Source organism: Trachurus japonicus, chromosome 11, assembly GCF_045865225.1.
Source record: "Trachurus japonicus isolate A0001 chromosome 11, Traja_1.0".
In the NCBI taxonomy this organism is placed as follows: domain Eukaryota; kingdom Metazoa; phylum Chordata; class Actinopteri; order Carangiformes; family Carangidae; genus Trachurus; species Trachurus japonicus.
The window spans coordinates 3,842,908-3,867,157 of record NC_140917.1 but is presented as its reverse complement, the minus strand read 5'-3'; the positions used below and the strand labels follow the sequence as shown (position 1 = coordinate 3,867,157).

The following is a 24,250-nucleotide window of genomic DNA, read 5'->3' as shown; positions in this document are numbered from 1 at the left end:
ACGGCATAAAGGGGCGGTCCTCTCTGTGTGTGCACTGCTAACTCCATCGGCTGACAGGAAGTTAGCCAAAACGACCGGATCGCTTACTTCTGCTTTAATGCTCAGGACTGCTGCTTTACACATGCAAAGTCTGGACTTTGCATGTGGTGGTGGGAGGAGCGTACAAATCTATATTCAACCGTCATCAATGTGGTCATTAAACTAACCTCCAACTGAATTATACACATTCAAATAAATAAAATTATTTATGAAATACTCATTGGTTATTGAAAAGTCTTAAACTTTGGAGTGCAATTAAACAAAAACAAACAAAAGGCGGCAAAAAAAAGAGAGATTAATCAAAAGACATGGGAGGGGTTCGATCGACTCCACCCAAATATCAAAGAAAAGTCGTTGCAACAAAAGAAAAATAAAAGCAGGTGACGGATGTGAAAGAAAGATTTACCTTTTTAAATCTGAAGGAGAAGAAGAAGATAAAATGACTTCAAAGTTTCTGTCTTATCTCGTCCTCTGAGACGTCCTGGTCGTCCTGAAGTCTGTTACTTACTGCTCTGTCTGCAAACTCATCTGTGAGTGCCCATGTAGGAAAGAATGAGATGGGAGGAGGAGGAGGAGGAGGAGGAGGAGGAGGAGAGAGGTTGGCCTCAAGTTTGGCTCAATGGTAGGTGCTGCTCTCTCTTTCTCTCCCTCTCTCTGTCTCCATCCCTCTCTCTCTCTCTCTCTTTTTTTGTCTGTAATGGGTGTGCAGTCTGAATGAATGAGTCACCCTCCCCGTCTACGCAAATAAATGAAACAATGCCATGTGATGTGTACGAGGGATAATTTCTAGCAGATCCATTGGCTGGAGAGAGTTGAGTTCAAGTCATTTACAGTACATGAGTCAAACACCGAGCCGCTCCATTCAACTTTTAATGAGCGACGGACTTATTATATAAAGAGATTGTGAAGCTGAGAACTGGAGTACACAACGACACAGAAACCTCCACCGGAAGACCAACAAATCTTTGTTTCCTCTTTAAAACTTTACTTTAAATTGTATAAAATGATAAAATCTCTTAAAACTTCATAAAGTGAGAGCTTCCAGAGAACTGGTTGTAAATAAGGTTAAAATTTAGTTGTCGCCATTTTTGCTGTGTCTGACTCCACCCACTAACGCCCAGTACCAGTACCAGTACCAGAACCAGAACCTGTACCAGTATCAGAATTATTACCAGAACCAGTACCAGTACCAGAACTATTACCAGTACCAATACCAGAATTATTACCAGAACCAGTACCAGTACCAATACCAGAATTATTACCAGAACCAGTACCAGTACCAGAACTATTACCAGTACCAGTACCAGTACCAATACCAGTACCAGTACCAGAACCAGTACCAATACCAGAATTATTACCAGAACCAGTACCAGTACCAGTACCAGTACCAGTATCAGAACCAGTACCAGTACCAGTACCAGAACCAGTACCAATACCAGAATTATTACCAGAACCAGTACCAGTACCAGAACTATTACCAGTACCAGTACCAGTACCAGTATCAGAACCAGTACCAGTACCAGTACTAGAACCAGTACCAGTACCAGTACCAGTACCAGAACCAGTACCAGTACCAGTACCAGAACCAAAACCAGTACCGGTACCAGAACCAGTACCGGTACCAGTACCAGAACCAGAACCAGTACTGAACCACTACCAGAACCAGAACCAGTACCAATACCGGTACCAGAACCAGTACCAGAACCAGTACCAGTACCAGAACCAGAACCAGTACCAGTAACAGTACCAGAACCAGAACCAGTACCAGTACCAGTACCAGTACCAGAACCAGTACTGAACCAGAACCTGTACCAGAACCAGTGCCAGTACCAGAACCAGAACCAGTACCAGAACCAGTACCAGAACCAGAACGAGTACTAGTACCAGTACCAGTATCAGAACCAGTACCAGCACCAGTACCAGAACCAGTACCAGTACCAGTACCAGAACCAGAACCAGAACAAGTACCAGTACCAGAACCAGTACCAGTACCAGAACCAGAACCAGAACCAGAACCAGAACCAGTACCAGTACCAGAACCAGAACCAGATACAGTACCAGTACCAGAACCAGAACCAGTACCAGAACCAGAACCAGTACCAGTACAAGTAGAAGTACCAGAACCAGAACCAGATACGGTACCAGTACCAGTACCAGTACCAGTACCAGTACCAGTACCAGAACCAGAACCAGAACCAGTACCAGAACCAGAACCAGATACGGTACCAGTACCAGAACCAGAACCAGAACCAGTACCAGAACCAGATACGGTACCAGAACCAGAACCAGAACCAGTACCAGTACCAGAACCAGTACCAGAACCAGTACCAGAACCAGAACCAGATACGGTACCAGTACCAGAACCAGTACCAGAACCAGAACCAGTACCAGTACCAGTACCAGAACCAGAACCAGTACCAGTACCAGAACCAGAACCAGAACCAGTACCAGAACCAGAACCAGAACCAGAACCAGATACGGTACCAGTACCAGAACCAGAATCAGTACCAGTACCACAATCAGTACCAGAACCAGAACCAGATACGGTACCAGTACCAGTACCAGTACCAGAACCAGAACCAGAACCAGAACCAGAACCAGAACCAGAACCAGTACCAGTACCAGAACCAGTACCAGTACCAGTACCAGTAGCAGTAGCTACCAGAACCAGTACCAGAACCAGTACTGCCCAATTCCAATTCTATTTTTCATCCCTACCCCTAGCCCTAGCCCTTAACCCTTGCCCCTTAAAACGGAGCTACAATTCGTAGAGTTTGAAAGTCAACCCCTACGAATTGGGACACCCCTTCAACAGTCACATACGTCATCAGTCGTCTCTGCTGGCTTTCACATAAGCAGACGTGACGAGCTTTTGCCACAAATCCTGTGTTCAAAACCATGTTAACTTAATGTAAATGTGGTGGTTTCTGTACGTAGGCTACAGAGCCCCCAGGCAGCACTGCTCCTCTGTCCAATGCACACATGAAGCTTCACATTAATGCGACTGCCACAATTGTTACATTTCAGACCAGCATTTATCTCCTAAAAAGAATGTAACTACCCGGTGGTAAACCTCTAAAAACCTGCGGGTAAGTTAATTAGCGATCGTCTTTTCTCCCGGGATGACGACAGAGGTTGGCCGGCTGACGAGCTCTCCGGACGGGTGGTGTCTCTGTGATGAGCCGTTGATCTGGAGCAAACGTCTAAACAGCCGTCATGTGGATAAACCGACCGCACATTGGGGATCTAAACAGTTACTTTCTCGCATGAAAAAATATTAAAACTTAACAAAGTAATAACAGCTCTACAGCGAAAAATAAAACAGCTGCCGGTTGCTGCGAGATGCATTCTGGGAAACTACCCCTCGGTTTGAAGTGTGCCTCTGAAAATCTCCGTTTTAAGGGCGAGATAGCTCTACCACTTCCCCCTAACCCTCGTCTGGACCAGAATCAGGACACCACCACTTAACGTGAACGTGCACGTAGGGGTAGGGCCAACGGCTATAGGGCTAAGGGGGGAATTGGAATTCACCCCAAATATGGGCATAGAGGTGGAGCAGGTGTGAAGCCGAGACTTTGCTTTACCCACCTGTCACTCAAAGTGGCCACACCCACAATTACATATACCTTGATTTAAAATGTAAATGTTGATACTAGTTAAATGACATTTTAACATGTGAGTCTATGGAGACTGACTCACTCTAGTGGTCAGGAGAGGAACTGCAGCTTGCCTAACTTATACATATTGATTCCTTTTTTTGACTAATTTGATATACAATAAAAAAAAAAATGTTGAGAGGAAGTTTTAATGAACAGCGCACACATGTGGACACACATTGGACTGTGAAACTCTACTTTCTGGCTTGTGACCTCCGAGTCATGGCGTCTCACACTGTGGTTGCATCATGGTCAACACCTTTAACCTTCAGGAAGGAGAGTCTCACTACTCTATTTTAAGTGTGTTCACCACAGAGGTTCCAGAAATGAGTGTGTGTGTTTGTGCGTCTTAGAAATTCATTGACTAGAACAGAAGAAAACAAATGTGTAGTTTATGTATTTACATAATGTTTCTCCACATTTTGAATGGCCACTTTATATCTCACTCTGTTTATTCATATTTATGACAATGTACAATATTATAGTTTTTTTTTTTTTTTTTACATTTTATGCCTTGTATGTTGACTTGGACATTGGACCAGGTTGATTACGAGTTAAATATATAAACAACAGAGCTGGGAAGTTATTCAAAATCATTAATTAGTGTGAATGCTGAAAGCATTCTTTCGGTTTTTTTACGGTCTTCTTCTAGTCCTTCATACTTTCTGCTATTTCAACAATTCATACATCAAATCGTGCAGCTTTTTCTGGACATTATCGGAATTACTTTTCTCTTTTCAAATATTCATACTTTTTTTGCAATATTCAACTATTTCTGATTTTTTTTTTCCCCATAGAGAATCCATTGGAACAGTTTTCAAACTCTTCAAATCTTCTTACTTCTATCAGCCACTAAAGCTTCACCATACTTTCTGCTAGAGACTTCATTCAAATTCTAAGCTGTAGACAAACTTTTTAAGTGTTCCTCTATGACTCAGCTTATTGAAATATTCAACAGTTTCTGATATTTGGCAGTTTTAAAATCATAAATTTTTTTGACAAAATCCAGCTTTATATTGTGTGTGTGTTGCGTCTAACGAGCAGAGCTAGAGTGGTGACATCCTCAGCCAGAGTGGAGAGAGGCAAAAAAAAACATTCTAGAGTTTTTCTGGCTAAACTGTCAGCATGGCCACAAATTAAACTCTAGACACATGATTGTCTCCAGTTTTGTAGCCACACTTGTCTTCTGGCTAAAATTCTGGTCAAAAATGCAAAGAGACTTAGATAATAATTTTAAATATTTTTTAAATGCAGCCAGGGAGCTCTCTGCTCTCATTCAGCCCAATGCATTTTTTTCACAGCAGCAGGAGAAGGAGCTCAACTTTGTAACTTGCTGTTAAGTGCTTTTTAATTCGTTTTAATTCACCAAAAAATAGTCACAGATCACAAAAAAGCCCTCTTCTTACTTGGTGTGGCTCATTTCTACTCATTTCTTTTTATTTTAAGCATCATTGAAAAATCTCATATTCATCAAAGTCTCAACCTAGTGGGGCAGATAACTGTAATAATCGTTAACTTCTGGAAACAAGCACCAAAATTGGCACACATACTCCTTAGGGATTGCTCTTTTGATAAAACCCGTTAGCCACCTAAAAATTAAAGATGGCGGCCATTTTTCAAGATGGCCGCCATTGAATATACAGTAAAATTGCATTTCGGAATACAATCGCAAAGACTTGTCCTATTTTAATGATCTTGGTATCAAATAATACATTTATTCACTATGCAGAATCCAAATTTGGACCCATGGACTTACTCACTGGCTTCCTTGTACCATATATCAGTCCTGGAATGCTAAATTAGAGGTTAATTATGTCTGACTCGGCTAAAATGCACGGTAGAGTATATCGTAGTAGTGTTAGAGATTTAGTATGTGTAGCATATTCCTGTACTAGGCTTCCAAGTTGGATATGACACAATTAGGTGTGTATGTGTGTGTAGGCCCCCACATACTAGACTCCGCGGACTCCATGCAAACCCAAAGCGAATACAGTAATATTGCATTTCGGAATACAATTGCGAAGACTTGTCCTATTTGAATGATCTTGGTGTCAAAGAATACATTTTTCACTATGTAGAATCTGAATTTTCATGTTAAAAAATGTTGGGGGGAGTCTTGTACTCCTGGCAGGGTTACCCAAGCCGAACAGGTCGAAGAGTACAGACTAGACAAAGAGTGATCCCCCGTCGCTATTAGTCAAGTCAAGTCAAGTCAATTTTATTTCTAGAGCACATTTAAAAACAACAGGTGTTGACCAAAGTGCTTTACATACAAGATTAATTCAAACAAAGACGGGACAGACACAAAGAAACATTAAAAACAACAAGTGAGGGGGAATGACGGTATGATGGTATGGGAGGTTCCAATGAGACTGAATTAAAAGCCAGAGAGAAGAGATAAGTTTTTAGCTGAGTTTTAGGGGGCTTTCACACCTACCTCGTTTGGTCCGGACTTTCGGACTTTCCAGATAGTTCGGATCAAATTGACAGGTGTGAAAGCTCCCCCGGACCACGGTCCGGACTGAAGACCGAGTCTTTGGTCCAGCCTCAGGAGGTGGTCTCGGTCCGGACTATCCTGGACCAAGGTCCGCTGCTGCTGAAAAGCAATTTTTTGGAAGGTTCGAACTATCAGACCAAATACAGGAAATAACGTTAGATGCGCTCGTGCCGAAAAAAGTAAATAAACAGAAAAAAAGGAAAGAGGAGCCGTGGCAACCAGCGGCAACACTTGGGGAGAGGAGGAGATCATATTATATCCAGATTTGGTCAGAGGGATGGGTGTGTCAGTGTAGGCTACACTTGTAAACGTTTACACGAAATTAAACAGTAGAGTGTTTAATATAAATCCCCAAACGATACATGCATTTTATTTATATAGGCTAGCCTATTTTTTTTATGTAATGACCCGAATATAATATATTCGAATATAATATATTCGGGTCATATATTTTTTCCGCCGAAAAAAGTCTGAAAAAGACGGATATTTATCAGCGTGTGACACCAAACAACGCCTGCCCCAGCAAGTCAGAGTTTTTATTTCTCTCACACTCACACACAAGTGACCTGGAGAGATGCGGCCGCATCTGACAGGAGGATCGCGCGTGTGTGCGCGTAGCGTCTGTGTGCGCATAGCGTGTGTGTGTTCCCCTCCACTACACAAAACAGCTGATCACTGATCGCTGCCACTCTGATCAATGAGAGCATTTCGCCGCGGCACAACCCTCTTTTTTTCTCTCCTTTCATCAGCTCTAAACTCACTCTTCTGCACCGCGATTACAAACCACAGCGTGCTTTCCAGCAGTAGGCTATATTTTTTCTTCTTTTTTTTTTACACATATTTTAATTTTAATTTTTTCAGAGCACTTTCTATTCTAACGTCAGATGCAAGCTCATCCGTCATGACGTCGGTAGATCCTTTAGTCCGCTGTCATAATAGCAGTGTGAAAGCGAACTTTACTGGACTATATGGAAACAATGTAACAAAAAAAAAAATTAAGTCCGGACCTTGGTCCGGACTATTAGGTGTGAAAGCGCCCTTAGATGTCTGTGGAGGGTGAAGATCTGATTGTTTGTGGGAGACTATTCCATAGTTTGGGACCAATAACTGAAAAGACTCTGTCACCTCTTGTTTTTAGTTTTGTAGGTGGGATGAACAGCAATGACTTGTCAGTGGATCTGAGCAGACAAGAGGTAGAGTAGGGGATGAGGAGTTCTGAAATATAATCAGGTGCTAATACATGTAGTGTTTTAAAAACAAATAAAAGTATCTTAAAATAAATCCTATATTTAACAGGTAACCAGTGAAGTGTGGCCAATATAGGAGAGATATGGTTGATCTTTCTGGTACCAGTGATGAGTCTTGCTGCTGCATTTTGGATTAACTGTAAACGGGATAGGGCTGATTGGGTGATTCCGGAGTAGAGAGAATTACAGTAGTCTAGTCAGGAGGAAATGAAGGCGTGAACCATTCTAAATGGCTGACAGGAATGATTTGACTTTTGCAATGGATCTTAGACGGAAGAAGCTTGTGCTGACTACTGAATTTATGTGTTTGTCGAATTTAAATCCAGAGTCAAAGATGACACCAAGGTTTTTTGCATGTGGTTTTAAATGTGAAGACAGAGGACCAAGAGCACTGATGATGGAGGAGGAAGTCTCTGTGGGGCCAAAAACTAGGGGCTCAGTTTTATTTTGATTGAGCTGAAGGAAACTTTGAGCTATCCAAGATTTGATGTCCTTTATGTATACTAGTAGTGCACTGATACTACCCAAGTCAGATATTTTCATCGGGAGATGTAACTGTGAATCATCGGCATAACAGTGGTAAGAGATATTGTATTTCTTATCGAGCCCAGAGGAAGCATGTATAAAAAGAATAAAAATAGGTCCTAAGATGGAGCCTTGTGGAACCCCACAAGGGATGGATGCAGAGGAAGAGTACATATTGTGCATTTGGACAGAGGCTGATTGACCTTGGAGATATGAGGAAAACCACTGAAGGGCCATTCCCTGGATACCAACAAGATGTTCTAGGTGGTCTTAGAGGATGGGGTGGTCTACAGTATTGAAAGCTGCTGAAAGATTTAATAGAATCAAGATGCAATGATCACCAGAGTCTAGAGATGTTAATCATTACTAACCCTCACCTGGCTGGCAGTGCGAGTAATAGACCTGGAATAGCAACATGGTTGACTAGGTTTTGGAGCCTCACATAGAAATGACGTGGAGAACATCATTGGCCAATGATCAGACAGAACATAACTATTGACTTGAACAATCAGGTCAGGGAGACCAGATGTTAAAATCAAGAGTATGACCATGCACATGAGTAGGTTCTGTGACAGACTGGGTAAGATTGAAAGACTCAATTACATGCAGAAAATCACAGGTAAGTGCATTAGAAGGACAGCAGACATAGATGTTGAAGTCACCTAGAATTATTACATTGTCAGAATTAATGAGCACTGATGATAAAAAGTGGGAAAATTCTTCAATGAATGATTTGTTAAATTTAAGTCCCCCTCCCTGGCCATTGGTGTGTGGTGAGTTAAGAAATGTAAAGTTCGGAGGACACAATGCAGAAAATGAGCTGATATCACCAGGTCTTTTCCAGGTTTCAGTAAGACATAAGGAGTCCAGGTTGTGAGTTGAAATAAAGTAATTTAGAATGAGACTTTTGTTTGAGAGTGATCTGACATTGATGAGTGACATTTGAGTCACAGCACTTGTAGAAGTATGGAGAAATGTACAAGGGTTTAACACAGATGGGCCAGGATAAGCAGCTGAAGGCCTAATGCTGATCAGGTTGTTGTGATTTTGTGGAGATCTACCAGGGACACTATGATTTGACATGGAGCTGGTGATGACTACATGTAATCTACACTAGATGCTAAGCTTATTAGAAAGCACTGATAAATGGTACAAGGAAGCCAGTGAGTAAGTCCATGGGTCCAAATTCGGATTCTACATAGTGAAAAATGTATTATTTGACACCAAGATCATTCAAATAGGACAAGTCTTTGCAATTGTATTCTGAAATGCAATACTGTATCCGCTTTGGGTCTGCATTGAGTCCGCGGAGTCTAGTATGTGGGGGCCTACACACACATACACACCTAATTGTGTCATATCCAGCTTGGAAGCCTAGCACAGGAATATGCTACACATACTAAACCTCTAACACTACTACGATATACACTGCCGTGCATTTTAGCCGAGTCAGACATAATTAACCTCTAATTTAGCATAATATTAGGATTCCAGGACTGATATATGGTACAAGGAAGCCAGTGAGTAAGTCCATGGGTCCAAATTTGGATTCTGCATAGTGAAAAATGTATTATTTGATACCAAGATCATTAAAATAGGACAAGTCTTTGCAGTCAATGTGAGAGTGGAATGTTTAAACATCACATTTTCTCTTATGAAGCAAAACACTTATCATTAAAAACAAATCACCAACATTTCCATGCTGTCAAGATGCAATTTATGTATTATCAGATTTTTGTTTAGATGACTGAATTTCGGACATTTTGACCATTTCATCACAACAGCTGCCCGGGCATTGACTCCATGAGTGGATAAATGAAGCTACACAGCTGCTCTCACTACCAGCTAATTAGCTCAGCGAGTTAAGAGCTGGTTCTTGGTGTCAGAGATTGTGAGTTTGAGACCCAGCAAGGGTGATGATGATGATGATGACAGATCAAAATGTCAGATGTCCTCAAGCTGTCTAGATGCAATTTATGTATTAACAGATTTTTGTTTCGATAACAGAATTTCTGACATTTTGACCATTTTTGTAATCTGCCTCTACAACAGCTGCCCGGATACTGACTCCCTGAGTCTATTTGAGAAGTCACACACCATGTCTCACTTCCGGATAATTAGCTCAGTGAGTTAAGCGCTGGTTTGTGGTGCGAGGGAATGTGGGTTCAAAACCCATCAAGGGTGATGATGATAATGACACATCAAAATGCCAGAATCCTCATGGTGACATCACAGCAAGCCTCTAAATGGGTGAAAACTCACCAAACCTTACAGAAATGTCCAACCCCATGCCAGATCCCATGTATTATCAGATTTTTGTTTAGATAACAGAATTTCTGACATTTTGACCATTTTCGAAATCTGCCTTGACAACAGCTGCCCAGGCATTGACCCCTGAGTCGATAAATGAAGCTACACAGCAGGTCTCACTACCAGCGATTAGCTCGCTCATTAGCTCAGCGAGTTAGGAGCTGGTTCTTGGTGTCAGAGGTTGTGAGTTCGAGACCCAGCAAGGGTGATGATGATGATGACAGATCAAAATGTCAGATGTCCTCAACACGAAACACAAGACAGTTGTCCTAATCGTGGCATCACAGCAAGCCTCTAAATTTAAAAATCCAAATAGCTTGGACTGGACCATGTGCGAAGGCTCACCAAATTTTGCACAAAGGTCCAGTGTCATCTTCTTTCTACTTCCAAGGAAATCATACTTCCCATGGGTGAAAACTCACCAAACCTTACAGAAATGTCCAACTCCATGCCAGATCCCATGTATTATCAGATTTTTGTTTAGATAACAGAATTTCTGACATTTTGACCATTTTCAAAATCTGCCTTGACAACAGCTACCCGGGCATTGACTCCCTGAGTGGATAAATGAAGCTACACAGCAGGTCTTACTACCAGCCAATTAGCTCAGCAAGTTAGGAGCTGGTTCTTGGTGTCAGAGATTGTGAGTTCGAGACCCAGCAAGGGTGATGATGATGATGACAGATCAAAATGTCAGATGTCCTCAACACAAGAATATTGTCCTAATGGTGGCATCACAGCAAGCCTCTAAATTTAAAAATCCAAATAGCTTGGACTGGACCATGTGTGAAGGCTCCTAATATCTTAGAGTCACAGTAGATGTTTAACAATATACATAACAAATACATACATACATTGGACATTTCTGTAAGGTTTGGTGAGTTTTCACCGATGGGAAGTATGATTTCCTTGGAAGTAGAAAGAAGAAGATGACACTGGACCTTTGTGCAAAATTTGGTGAGCCTTCGCACATGGTCCAGTCCAAGCTATTTGGATTTTTAAATTTAGAGGCTTGCTGTGATGCCACGATTAGGACAACTGTCTTGTGTTTCGTGTTGAGGACATCTGACATTTTGATCTGTGATCTGTCAACCCATCGCTGCGCAGCAGCTATAATTTAAATTATAGCTGCACAGCTATAATTTAAATTATAGCTGCTGCGCAGCGATGGGTCGGGTCCGGGCTACTTTTGGGCAAATTTAGGCAATTCTGAGCAACAAACAGGAGAATAGGAAAACAAGACAGTTGTCCTTATAATGTCAAATTTGCATTAGTTGAGGATTGAACCCACAACCTCGGGAACCAAAGACCTTTGTCTATCGCACTGAGCTAATTGGCAAGTGGCAGTTCAACAGTAGCTTCACAAATTGAGTAAGCCATTCACTGTTGTGTAGGCAGATTTGAAACCACAGTAAAAAGAAAAATCAGTTTTTGAGATAAAATAATGATATGTATTTGTTAAACATCTATGTGACTCTAAGATGTTAGAAGCCTTCGCACATGGTCCAGTCCAAGCTATATGGATTTTTAAATTTAGAAGCTTGCTGTGATGCCACCATTAGGACAATTGTCTTGTGTTTCGTGTTGAGGACAACTGACATTTTGATCTGTCATCATCATCATCATCACCCTTGCTGGGTCTCGAACCCACAGCCTCTGACACCAAGAACCAGCTCCTAACTCGCTGAGCTAATTGGCTGGTAGTGAGACCTGCTGTGTAGCTTCATTTATCCACTCAGGGGGTCAATGCCTGGGCAGCTGTTGTCAAGGCAGATTTCGAAAATGGTCAAAATGTCAGAAATTCTGTTATCTAAACAAAAATCTGATAATACATGGGATCTGGCATGGGGTTGGACATTTCTGTAAGGTTTGGTGAGTTTTCACCCATGGGAAGTATGATTTCCTTGGAAGTAGAAAGAAGAAGATGACACTGGACCTTTGTGCAAAATTTAGTGAGCTTTCGCCCATGGTCCGGGCCAAGCTATTTGTTTTTTGTTTTAATTTAGAGGCTTGCTGTGATGTCACCATGAGGAATCTGGCATCTTGATGTGTCATTATCATCATTACTCTTGCTGGGTCTTGAACCCACACCCCCTCGCACCACAAACCAGCGCTTAACTCAGTGAGCTAATTATCTGGAAGTGAGACATGGTGTGTGTCTTCTCATATAGACTCAGGGAGTCAGTGTCCGGGCAGAAGTTGTGAACGCAGATTTCAAAAATGGTCAAAAAGTTCTGTTATCTAAACAAAAATCTGTTAATACATAAATTGCATCTAGACAGCACATGGGGGCAGGGGCACATGTCCTTGGAGTTGAGTGAATCTGGCATGGGGTCGGACGTTTCTGTAAAGTTTGGTGAGTTTTCGCCCATGGGAAGTATGACTTCCTTGGAAGAAGAAGAAGAAAGAAGAAGAAGAAGAAGAATTCCTAGGAATACAATAGTGTCCAGGCAGCTGCGCTGCCCGGACCCTAAATATTTTTTAAATGCAGCCAGGGAGCTCTCTGCTCTCATTCACCCCAATGCATTTTTTTCACAGCAGCAGGAGAAGGAGCTCAACTTTGTAACTTGCTGTTAAGTGCTTTTTAATTTGTTTTAATTCACCAAAAAATAGTCACAGGCCACAAAAAAGTCCTGTTCTTACTTGGTGTGGCTAATTTCTGCACTTTTCTTACTTTTTTTAAAAGCAGAAGCCAGTGATCCTCTTATTAAAGGTTTTCTTTGCCCCTCACATACTGTCTGTGTCTGTAGCCTAGAGGTTAGACCTGAAGGTTGCTGGTTCAAATCTTGCCTAAACAACAATTATAGTGAATTATTTTCCCAGTCATCCTCTGTTGACTTCTGATAACTTGCTTCATGTTGAAACTGCTGCTCTCAGCCTGAAATTCACAGAAATTTTAATTGTAAGTCATTCAAGCTTGACTCTCAAGCTTTCTTGGTGTTTACATAGTGTGTTTCCAACAGGCGCAGCTTTGGGCTCGTTAACTTCAGAGTGAGACAGAGTGCAGCTCATCAACAGACAACAGTCTTTGCAACTGTGTGTACACTGTGGCCTAGAGGCAGAGTGAAAGTCTACTGACCAAGAGGTTGTGGGTTCGATTCCTACCTTGGTGATCACTGCTTGTGTGACGGGGTCAGTTTTTATTGCATGTTTTCTTTATTTTATTGTGTAAATACCATTTTGCATGTTGTGTTATGTTTTTATAAGTTTTGAATGTTGGATTACATGTTGCACTTCTTCAGTCCTGGAAAAGCAGACTGAAGAAGAGACGATCAGATTCAGCTTCGGACCAAACTAACAACTTCCTGTGAGTGAGTCCAGCTACAACACTGCTGCTTCAACCTGCTGACACTCCACACACTGAAGGTGAGTTTGACTAAAACTTTGACTCAGAGTCACAGTAAACTAAAGTCTAGTCAGTAGGAGGGAGGGGAGCCATGACTGACTCTACTTCCTGTCTGCTGTGTTTTCAGCTTCACTCACCGACTAAATGGCTTCCAGATCAGAGGAGGATCTCTGCTGTCCGTTCTGTAAGGAGGTCTTCAGAGATCCTGTTGTTCTGTCCTGCAGCCACAGCTTCTGTAAAGACTGTCTGAAGAGCTGGTGGAGAGAGAAACAAGATAAACTGTGTCCAGTTTGTAAGACAAGATGTTCAAGAAAGAAACCACCCTGTAACCTGGTGTTGAAGAACCTGTGTGAGAGCTTCTTACTAGATAGAGAGCAGAGATCTTCAGAGGCTCTCTGCAGTCTGCACTCTGAGAAACTCAAACTCTTCTGTCTGGACCATCAGCAGCCAGTGTGTCTTGTCTGCAGAGATTCAGAAACACACACCAACCACAGATTCAGACCCATCAATGAAGCTGCTTTGAAACCCAAGAAGGAACTTGAGGAAACTCTGGAGCCCTTAAAGAAGAAGTTAAAGGGTTTTGAAGAAGTTCAAGTGAAGTTTGGTCGAACAGCAAAACACATTAAGGTCCAGGCCCGACACACAGAGAGGCAGATTAAGGAGCAGTTTAAGAAGCTTCACCAGTTTCTAGAAGAGGAAGAGGAGGCCAGGATGGCTGCACTGAGGGAGGAAGAGGAGCAGAAGAGTCAGAGGATGAAAGAGAAGATGGAGGCTCTGAGCAGAGAGATAGCAGCTCTTTCACACACAGTCAGAGCCACAGAGGACAAGCTGAGAGCTGAAGGCGTCTCATTTCTGCTCAACTACAAGGCTGCAGTGGAAAGAGTCCAGCAGCGCCCCCTGCTGGAGGATCCACAGCTGGACTCAGGAGCTCTGATAGACCAGGCCAAACACCTGGGCAACCTGACCTTCAACATCTGGAACAAGATGAAGGACATGGTCTCCTACAGTCCTGTGGTTCTGGACCCAAACACTGCTCATCCAGGACTCATCCTGTCTGGAGATCTGACCAGTGTGACAGGAGGGGACAAACAGCAGCTTCCTGACAATCCAGAGAGGATTGATACTTACTGCTCTGTCCTGGGCTCTGAGGGTTTTAACTCAGGGACTCACAGCTGGGATGTTGAGGTTGGAGACAGTACAGTGTGGTCACTGGGTGTGTTACCAGAGTCTGTGCAGAGGAAGGGAGACAAGATAGAGTCTGGATTATGGGAGTTATGGTTCACTGGAGGTAAATACAAAGCAGGTTCACCATCAGCTCCAGTCATTGTTCTCCCAGTGAAGAAGAAGATCCAGAGGATCAGAGTGAATCTGGACTTCAACAGAGGAAAACTGTCGTTCTCTGATCCTGATACTAACACACACATACACACCTTCACACACACTTTCACTCAGAAGATGTTTCCATTCATTAACATTGGTGATGAACTCCCATTGAAGCTGTTACCAGTGAAGGTGTCAGTGACAGTGGAGCAGAGCAGTTAGAGATAAAGAAGATGATCATATTTATCATGTTGTTCATTTCTTAAAGGGAAAAGTCAGTGAATTGAACCTGTTAAACTGCACCTGTCCTCCTGCTGCCTCGTTATTACACTTTTCCCTTTTTTTTTTTTTTTACTACTTCATGTGTAAAATATTTTCACTTTTTTTTAATCTTTTGAGTCATTTCACATTACGTTTGTTATTATGACTGTGTGAAGTGATGAGTTAAAAAATGATAAATTACTCAACATTTGATCAGGTGATCATTGATCAATCTTTATTTTCAATTCTTCTCAAGATGATAAAATGTCGAACATGAAAAGTTGAAAAGTGTTTATGGTATGGTTTAATGTAAAAAGTTTGTATCTGTTTATATGAAATGATCTAAGATGCATCAGCCTGTCAGTTCATCACAAAAGCTGAATGTACATTCGTTCCTGTCTTTTATCAACTTAATTAAATGTTGTCTTGACTGGGATTCATATTCAGCTTCGTCTTTAACGTCTCCTGTATCTACATAACAATAAATGTTGTGGAGTAGTTTCAGTACAAGTTCCTCAAAACTTGCCTAGGAATGAATGTTCATATTTAGTATAAATGTATTTATTTTTCAAGTTGTAAATGAAGCACATCCTGCAAAAGGGTTAGCGTTGATAAATTCTGTGTTTCTGTTGTCATGGTGTCTTGAACTAACTCTACATCTCTCAGGTATCATGTCTTCACTGCAGGCCTGTGTTTGAAGTTCTCCACTAATGAATTAAGACTCTCTCAAATCAGATTTCAGATCATTACAGGTAAACAGTTCTCTGAAGTTCCTCCATCACTGAATACACAACACGTCTTACATCCTAGCCCCTGGTCGCACTGGACGCGGAACCGAAGCGCAGCGCCCTGGAGCGGAGGCAGTTTCAGATCGGCGCACATGTTAACCGGTCTGCCTGGTCGCACATCTCGCGCTGCTCATTTCTATTTTTCACGCGAGCCGCACGCACCAAGAGCGCCGTCTGTCAAGCTGGATAGACCAGATCGTACCAGACAGGAAGTCGGGCACAGAAAAGGCGAGAGAATCCGGTCAATTTTCAAAATAAAATAATTAAATGATGATTAATTAAGTTGTTGCTTGTCCATCTATACATATTTGACCGTTGCGTCTGCACATGAGACACACACACATATGTTTAAAATGACGTGTGTGTGGAAAACCGAGTGAATACGAGTATGAACGACTGCAGTCGATGTCTGACCGGCGCAGAGAGAGGAGGAGAAGTACGCTCCCAGTGCGACCACCCTAGCGCCTGTAGTGTATTACCACACGCCCGAGATGCCGCGCGCAGTGCGCGCGCGCAGCTTCCGCGTGCAGTGCGACCAAGGGGTTAATCTAATTATGTAAAAAAAGAACACTTTGCAGTCTGAAATATTTCTGTCTATTAACGTAAATGTACTGAAAGTAGAAAAACTCAGTCTGACTGATTTCTACATTGTAATGATTAACTGGTTAATGTACAGTTAATTTTGAATTCTTATTCAATTAGAGATGTAACTTGTTGCACATTAATTAGTTATGTGGTCTTTTATTTACACATAAAAGCAAAATAAAGCTCCTAGTCAGTTTACAAGTCAGAGTCATGTTTTCATTCATCAAGAATTAAAGTCAGAGGTCCGAAGACGATCACATACCGTCGTATTTCCGACCACAAACAGCGATTCGACGGCGTTATTCGCATGACTCGCCACCACTAATAATAACAAAATAACGATAGAGACAAAACGATATATTTATCGAAAATGGGCCCATTAACAAGTGTGGGTAGCGTAGATTCATCCACATTAACGTGAGACTTTTTTATAACCAAATAGAAACCCCTCGTTGTCCCTTTAAGTATAAGTATTTAAAAACTGACTAAATCATCTTAGTTCTTTCCATCAGTGAGTTAATGGCCTTCGTCCCCTACAAAGCTACATTTGTTTTCATAGGTGTTTTGACAGCGCAGCACGTGGTCAACAGGTAACAGCAACAACTTAACATACAGGAGAAATCCCACCACCACTGCTCCTAGGCCTGGTTCTGAGGTCCGTCAGGTAGAGTCCTAAAGAAGCTGGCCAACTCCTGTGAGCCAAAACTCATCCATGTGATCAGAGTCCAGATCTGACTGCAGGAGGATCCATCCATCCATAATGTGTGAACTGCTGAATTGGCATATTGTACTGGGGGTTGTTAAGAGTGGTCTGTGAACAGGCCTCTGAAGAAATCTGTAGGGACACAACTCTGTTCAGAAAACCACTGATTAACAGGAACAGGGAAAAATGAAGACAAAGAACAACACAGAGTTTTTGTGAACAGTCGCTGCTGCTCTAAACTTCTCTTTGAACTTTAGTACAAGTTTGAAAAACTGGACTATTTTCTTCTCTTCATGTTTCTGCTCCACTGATCTGCTGCGTCTTACTGCACCACATGTATCACTTTGAGTTTCTTCAGACTTTACACATTAAATAATCCACAAACAGGAACAAAACAGGGCTGCTGCGTCACCCTGCTGAACATTCAGTTTGACAAAGCTCCGCCCACCCACATGGCTCAAAAACCAGGAAACTGCTGCATTTCCTCTTCAGTCCTGGAGATGCAGACTGAAGAAGAGACGATCAGATTCAGCTTCAGACCAAACTAACAACTTCCTAAGAGTGAGTCCAGCTACAACACTGCTGCTTCAACCTGCTGACACTCCACACACTGAAGGTGAGTTTGACTAAAACCTGGACTCAGAGTCACAGTAAACTAAAGTCTAGTCAGTAGAGGAGGGAGGGCCATGACTGACTCTACTTCATGTCTGCTGTGTTTTCAGCTTCACTAACAGACCAAATGGCTTCCAGATTAGAGGAGGATCTCTGCTGTCCGGTCTGTACGGAGGTCTTCAGAAATCCTGTTGTTCTGTCCTGCAGCCACAGCTTCTGTAAAGACTGTCTGAAGAGCTGGTGGAGAGAGAAACAAGATCCACTGTGTCCAGTTTGTAAGACAAGATGTTCAAGAAAGAAACCACCCTGTAACCTGGTGTTGAAGAACCTGTGTGAGAGCTTCTTACTAGAGAGAGAGCAGAGATCTTCAGAGGCTCTCTGCAGTCTGCACTCTGAGAAACTCAAACTCTTCTGTCTGGACCACCAGCAGCCAGTGTGTCTCGTCTGCAGAGATTCAGAAACACACACCAACCACAGATTCAGACCCATCAATGAAGCTGCTTTGAAACCCAAGAAGGAACTTGAGGAAACTCTGGAGCCCTTAAAGAAGAAGTTAAAGGGTTTTGAAGAAGTTCAAGTGAAGTTTGGTCAAACAGCAGAACACATTAAGGTCCAGGCCCGACACACAGAGAGGCAGATTAAGGAACAGTTTAAGAAGCTTCACAAGTTTCTAGTAGAGGAAGAGGATGCCAGGATGGCTGCACTGAGGGGGGAAGAGGAGCAGAAGAGTCAGAGGATGAAGGAGAAGATGGAGGCTCTGAGCAGAGAGATAGCAGCTCTTTCACACACAGTCAGAGCCACAGAGGACAAGCTGAGAGCTGAAGGCGTCTCATTTCTGCTCAACTACAAGGCTGCAGTGGAAAGAGTCCAGCAGTGCCCCCTGCTGGAGGATCCACAGCTGGACTCAGGAGCTCTGATAGACCAGGCCAAACACCTGGGCAACCTGACCTTCAACATCTGGAACAAGATGAAGGACATGGTCTCCTACAGTCCTGTGGTTCTGGACCCAAACACTGCTCATCCAAGACTCATCCTGTCTGAAGATCTGACTAGTGTGAGATTTGGAGAAGTCAAACAGCAGCTTTCTGACAATCCAGAGAGGTTTGATTCTTTCTGCTCTGTCCTGGGCTCTGAGGGTTTTAACTCAGGGACTCACAGCTGGGATGTCGAGGTTGGAGACAATACAGGGTGGGCACTGGGTGTGATACCAGAGTCTGTGCAGAGGAAGGGATTCAACATTGGGTCTGGATTATGGAGAATATGGGTCATTGGAGATAAATACGGAGCATTATCACCATCAGCTCCAGCCACTGTTCTCTCAGAGCAGAAGAAGTTCCAGAGGATCAGAGTGAATCTGGACTTCAACAGAGGAAAACTGTCGTTCTCTGATTCTGATACTAACACACACATACACACCTTCACACACACTTTCACTCAGAAGATGTTTCCATACATTCTCACTGGTGATGAACTGTCAGTGAAGCTGTTGCCAGTGAAGGTGTCAGTGACAGTGGAGCAGAGCAGTTAGAGATAAAGAGGATGATCATATTTATAATGTTGTTCATTTCTTAAAGGAAAAAGTCAGTGAATTGATCCTGTTGAACTGCACCTGTCCTCCTGCTGTCTCGTTATTACACTTTTCCATTTTTACTACTTTTAATCTGTAAAATATTTTCACTCTTTTTATCTCTATGAGTCATTTCACATTACGTTTCTTATTATGACTTTTTGTGGAATGATGAGCTAAAAAATTATAAATGACTGAACATTTGATCAGGTGATCATTGATCAATCTTTATTTTCAATTCTTCTCAAGATGATAAAATGTCGAACATGAAAAGTTGAAAATTGTTTCTGGTTTAATGTAAAAAGTTTGTATCTGTTTATATGAAATGATCTAAGATGTATCAACGTGTCAGTTCATCACAAAAGCTGAATGTACATTCGTTCCTGTCTTTAATCAACTTAATTAAATGTTGTCTTGACTTGGATTCATATTCAGCTTCGTCTTTAACGTCTCCTGTATCTACATAACAATAAATGTTGTGGAGTAGTTTCAGTACAAGTTCCTCAAAACTTGCCTAGGAATGAATGTTCATATTTAGTATAAATGTATTTATTTTTCAAGTTGTAAATGAAGCACATCCTGCAAAAGGGTTAGCGTTGATAAATTATGTGTTTCTGTTGTCATGGTGTCTTGAACTAACTCTACATCTCTCAGGTATCATGTCTTCACTGCAGGCCTGTGTTTGAAGTTCTCCACTAATGAATTAAGACTCTCTCAAATCAGATTTCAGATCATTACAGGTAAACAGTTCTCTGATGTTCCTCCATCACTGAATACACAACACGTCTTACATCTTAATCTAAAGATGTAAAAAAGAACACTTTGCAGTCTGAAATATTTCTGTCTATTAACGTAAATGTACTGAAAGTAGAAAAACTCAGTCTGACTGATTTCTACATTGTAATGATTAACTGGTTAATATACAGTTCGTTTAGAATTCTTACTCATTTAGAGATGTGACTTGTTGCACATTAATTTGTTATGTGGCCTTTTATTTACACAAAAAAGCAAAATAAAACTCCTAGTCAGTTCACAAGGGGGGAAACCAATATGCTGTGTTAAAGGAGCTTGAGGCAAGATCAAGGAATAAAACTCATTAGCGATACAACGGCCGTAGCGGCCGTCAGGGTTACTGCAGCCATCAGCCAAGCTGGTGCGGGAGCGCACATCAACTCTCCACAGCAGTGCAGCTGATGCTGTGACAGTGACACTGTGGCTGAATTGGAAACGGTGTAACGTTACTATACCAGTGTTCTCCATTAATCAGCTGCCACAGTTTCGTTTGGGTCCGCCGCAGCAGTCTCTCACAGAAAAAAAGAACAGCTTCACTGTCTCTCATCTCTGCCAGTCAGCCCCTCTACCTGCTGTCTCTCTCACCACACACACACACCGCACACACGCACACACACACACACACACACACACACACACACACACCGCGCTTGGCTGTTAATAAACAGTAAATGCGCCGTGCCGCGCTCATTGTACAGTGCTCAATTTACCGCGACACCCGGAGGTTGACCGGCCAGGCATCAGGTCAGCACACTGGCCGCCGCCGCCGCTGTGAGCCGCTGGTGCCGCTCGGCTGCTCTAATGGCTCTGCACTCCTCCCAACACGTCGGAGAATTTCCTTACAGGCGTTGTTTGGATAAACTGACCGCGGATGAATCAATCGGCTCATTGTAAAACTATTTATTTATTTATTGAAGTAGCCTAAATATGGTGATTTTTGTACGTACAGAGCCCCAAGGCTGCGCTGCTCACACACACCTGAAGCTTCTTCGGAATGAAATGTGCTATATAAATAAAGTTTGCTTGCTTGCTTCACTTTTCATTCAAATGAACTAATGCGACTGCCACAGTGCCACTGTTAGATTTCATCAATGAGACCAGCAATTCAAACAATTCAACCAGCCGGCAGAAAACCTCTAAAAACCTCTTTTTACAGTCTATGCTAAAAACCTGTGGGGAAGTTACTCGGCTCGTTTTCTTCCCTGGGAGGAGGACAGCTGTTGCCCAGCGGATGAGCTCAGCTCCCCGGCTGCAGCCTCTGTGACGAGCTGCTGCTGCTGCTGCGTGTGTGTGGCTCTGCACTCCGAAGAGACAAACAGCAGCTTCAATCCAGAGAGATTTGATTATTACTGCTCTGTCCTGGGCTCTGAGGGTTTTAACTCGGGGACTCACAGCTGGGATGTCGAGGTTGGAGACAAGACAGTGTGGGCACTGGGTGTGTTAACAAGAGTCTGTGCAGAGGAAGGGAAAGAAGATAGGGTCTGGATTATGGATGTTATGGTTGAATGAAGGTAAATATTCAGTACTTTCACCATCAACTCCAGCCACTGTTCTCTCAGAGCAGAAGAAGCTCCAGAGGATCAGAGTGAATCTGGACTTGAACAGAGGAAAACTGTCGTTCTCTGATCCTGATACCAACACACACATACACACCTTCACACACACTTTCACTCAGAAGATGTTTCCATACCTTCTCACTGGTGATAAACTCCCAGTGAAGCTGTTACCAGTGAAGGTGTCAGTGACAGTGGAGCAGAGCAGTTAGAGATAAAGAGGATGATCATATTTATAATGTTGTTCATTTCTTAAAGGAAAAAGTCAGTGAATTGATCCTGTTAAACTGCACCTGTCCTCCCGCTGCCTCGTTATTACACTTTTCCTTTTTTACTACTTTTAATCTGTAAAATATTTTCACTCTTTTTATCTCTATGAGTCATTTCATGTTGCGTTTCTTATAATGACTTTTTGTGGAATGATGAGCTAAAAAATTATAAATGACTGAACATTTGATTAGGTGATCATTGATCAATCTTTATTTTCAGTTCTTCTCAAGATGATAAAATGTCGAACATGAAAAGTTGAAAATTGTTTCTGGTTTAATGTAAAAAGTTTGTATCTGTTTATATGAAATGATCTAAGATGTATCAACGTGTCAGTTCATCACAAAAGCTGAATGTACATTTGTTCCTGTCTTTAATCAACTTAATTAAATGTTGTCTTGACTTGGATTCATATTCAGCTTCGTCTTTAACATCTCCTGTATCTACATAACAATAAATGTTGTGGAGTAGTTTCAGTACAAGTTCCTCAAAACTTGCCTAGGAATGAATGTTCATATTTAGTATAAATGTATTTATTTTTCAAGTTGTAAATGAAGCACATCCTGCAAAAGGGTTAGCGTTGATAAATTCTGTGTTTCTGTTGTCATGGTGTCTTGAACTAACTCTACATCTCTCAGGTATCATGTCTTCACTGCAGGCCTGTGTTTGAAGTTCTCCACTAATGAATTAAGACTCTCTCAAATCAGATTTCAGATCATTACAGGTAAACAGTTCTCTGATGTTCCTCCATCACTGAATAAACAACACGTCTTACATCTTAATCTAATTATGTAAAAAATAACACTTTGCAGTCTGAAATATTTCTGTCTGTTAACGTAAATGTACTGAAAGTAGAAAAACTCTGACTGATCTCTACATTGTAATGATTAACTGGTTAATGTACAGTTCGTTTTGAATTCTTATTCATTTAGAGATGTAACTTGTTGCACATTAATTAGTTATGTGGTCTTTTATTTACACATAAAAGCAAAATAAAGCTCCTAGTCAGTTCACAAGGGGGGAAACCGGTATGCTGTGTTAAGTAACTTAATGTGAGTGACAATATTTCCTCTGTAATGTAGACGATATGAATAATTTGGCCTAAATTTAAAGGGACAACGAGGAGTTTTGGAAAAGCGAAGTGTTTTCACACTACATTTATGAGCCTCCGCGCGCACCGTATAATTCTTTGACCAGTGCAAGACGGACTCATGTTTTCATTCATCAAGAATTAAAGTCAGAGGTTCGAAGACGATCACATACCGTCGTAGTTCCGACCATAAATGGCGATTCGGTGGCGTTATTCTCATGACTCGCCACGAAACCGAAAGTAAGGAAACGCTGGTCGGCTCGTCCAGCATTTCCATCACCACTAATAATAACAAAATAACGATAGAGACAAAACGATATATTTATCGAAAATGGGCCCATTAACAAGTGTGGGTAACGTAGATTCATCCACATTAACGTGAGACTTTTTTATAACCAAATAGAAACTCCTTGTTGTCCCTTTAAGTATAAGTATTTAAAAACTGACTAAATCATCTTAGTTCTTTCCATCAGTGAGTTAAAGGCCTTCGTCTCCTACAAAGCTACGTTTGTTTTCATTGGTGTATTGACAGCGCTGCACGTGGTCGACAGGCAGAGTTGGGCAGTAGCGTCGTTACAAGTAGCGGCGTTAGTAACTTAACTACATTTCTCAGTAGCGTGGTCGAAGCGTTGCTGTTTTCTACATCAAATAGCTTTTCAGTAGTTAAGCTATGTAATTGATCAGTAGCGCGAGCCCACAGAAGCTACATTTCTCCTGGCATTTCTAGACCTTAAATGCACCGCTTCCATGTGACGTCATGTACGTATCTGATGCCCGTCTGCTGCAGCGGGGCACAGCCATGGATGTATTATATTAGGGCACAGCACGCAGCAGGTGACAGGAGGGATAGTTAAAGGCACAGTATGTAAGAAATCTAAAGCAACTGGCTGTAAAATCGTCCTAATATGTAACAGAGACTCAGGAATAATGTAACATACTGAACTCACCAACAACAATCCTATAGCCAAGATATTCGCATTACATTTTTTTTTTTGCAGACCGCAAATGATGTTTATGTTTTGAATTTCTATGGTTGGCATGTGTCGCCACCCAGTGCTTTCTCCCTGTCACAGCGTCTGTGGCATTTCAGAC

General features: G+C 42.0%; 2 protein-coding genes across 2 annotated transcripts; both read left to right on the top strand.

Annotated features, from left to right (window-relative positions):
• Positions 1-13,550: 13,550 nt before the first annotated feature.
• On the top strand, positions 13,551-15,238 carry LOC146977928 (nuclear factor 7, ovary-like). The gene is made up of 2 exons (XM_085790301.1): positions 13,551-13,640; positions 13,748-15,238. Exon 2 carries the CDS (start codon positions 13,765-13,767, stop codon positions 15,160-15,162), a length of 1,398 nt encoding a protein of 465 aa, XP_085646427.1. The 5' UTR covers positions 13,551-13,640; positions 13,748-13,764; the 3' UTR covers positions 15,163-15,238.
• Positions 15,239-17,093: 1,855 nt separating this feature from the next.
• On the top strand, positions 17,094-20,155 carry LOC146977927 (nuclear factor 7, ovary-like). The gene is made up of 3 exons (XM_085790537.1): positions 17,094-17,164; positions 18,367-19,362; positions 20,131-20,155. Exons 1-3 carry the CDS (start codon positions 17,094-17,096, stop codon positions 20,153-20,155), a joined length of 1,092 nt encoding a protein of 363 aa, XP_085646663.1.
• Positions 20,156-24,250: the final 4,095 nt, after the last annotated feature.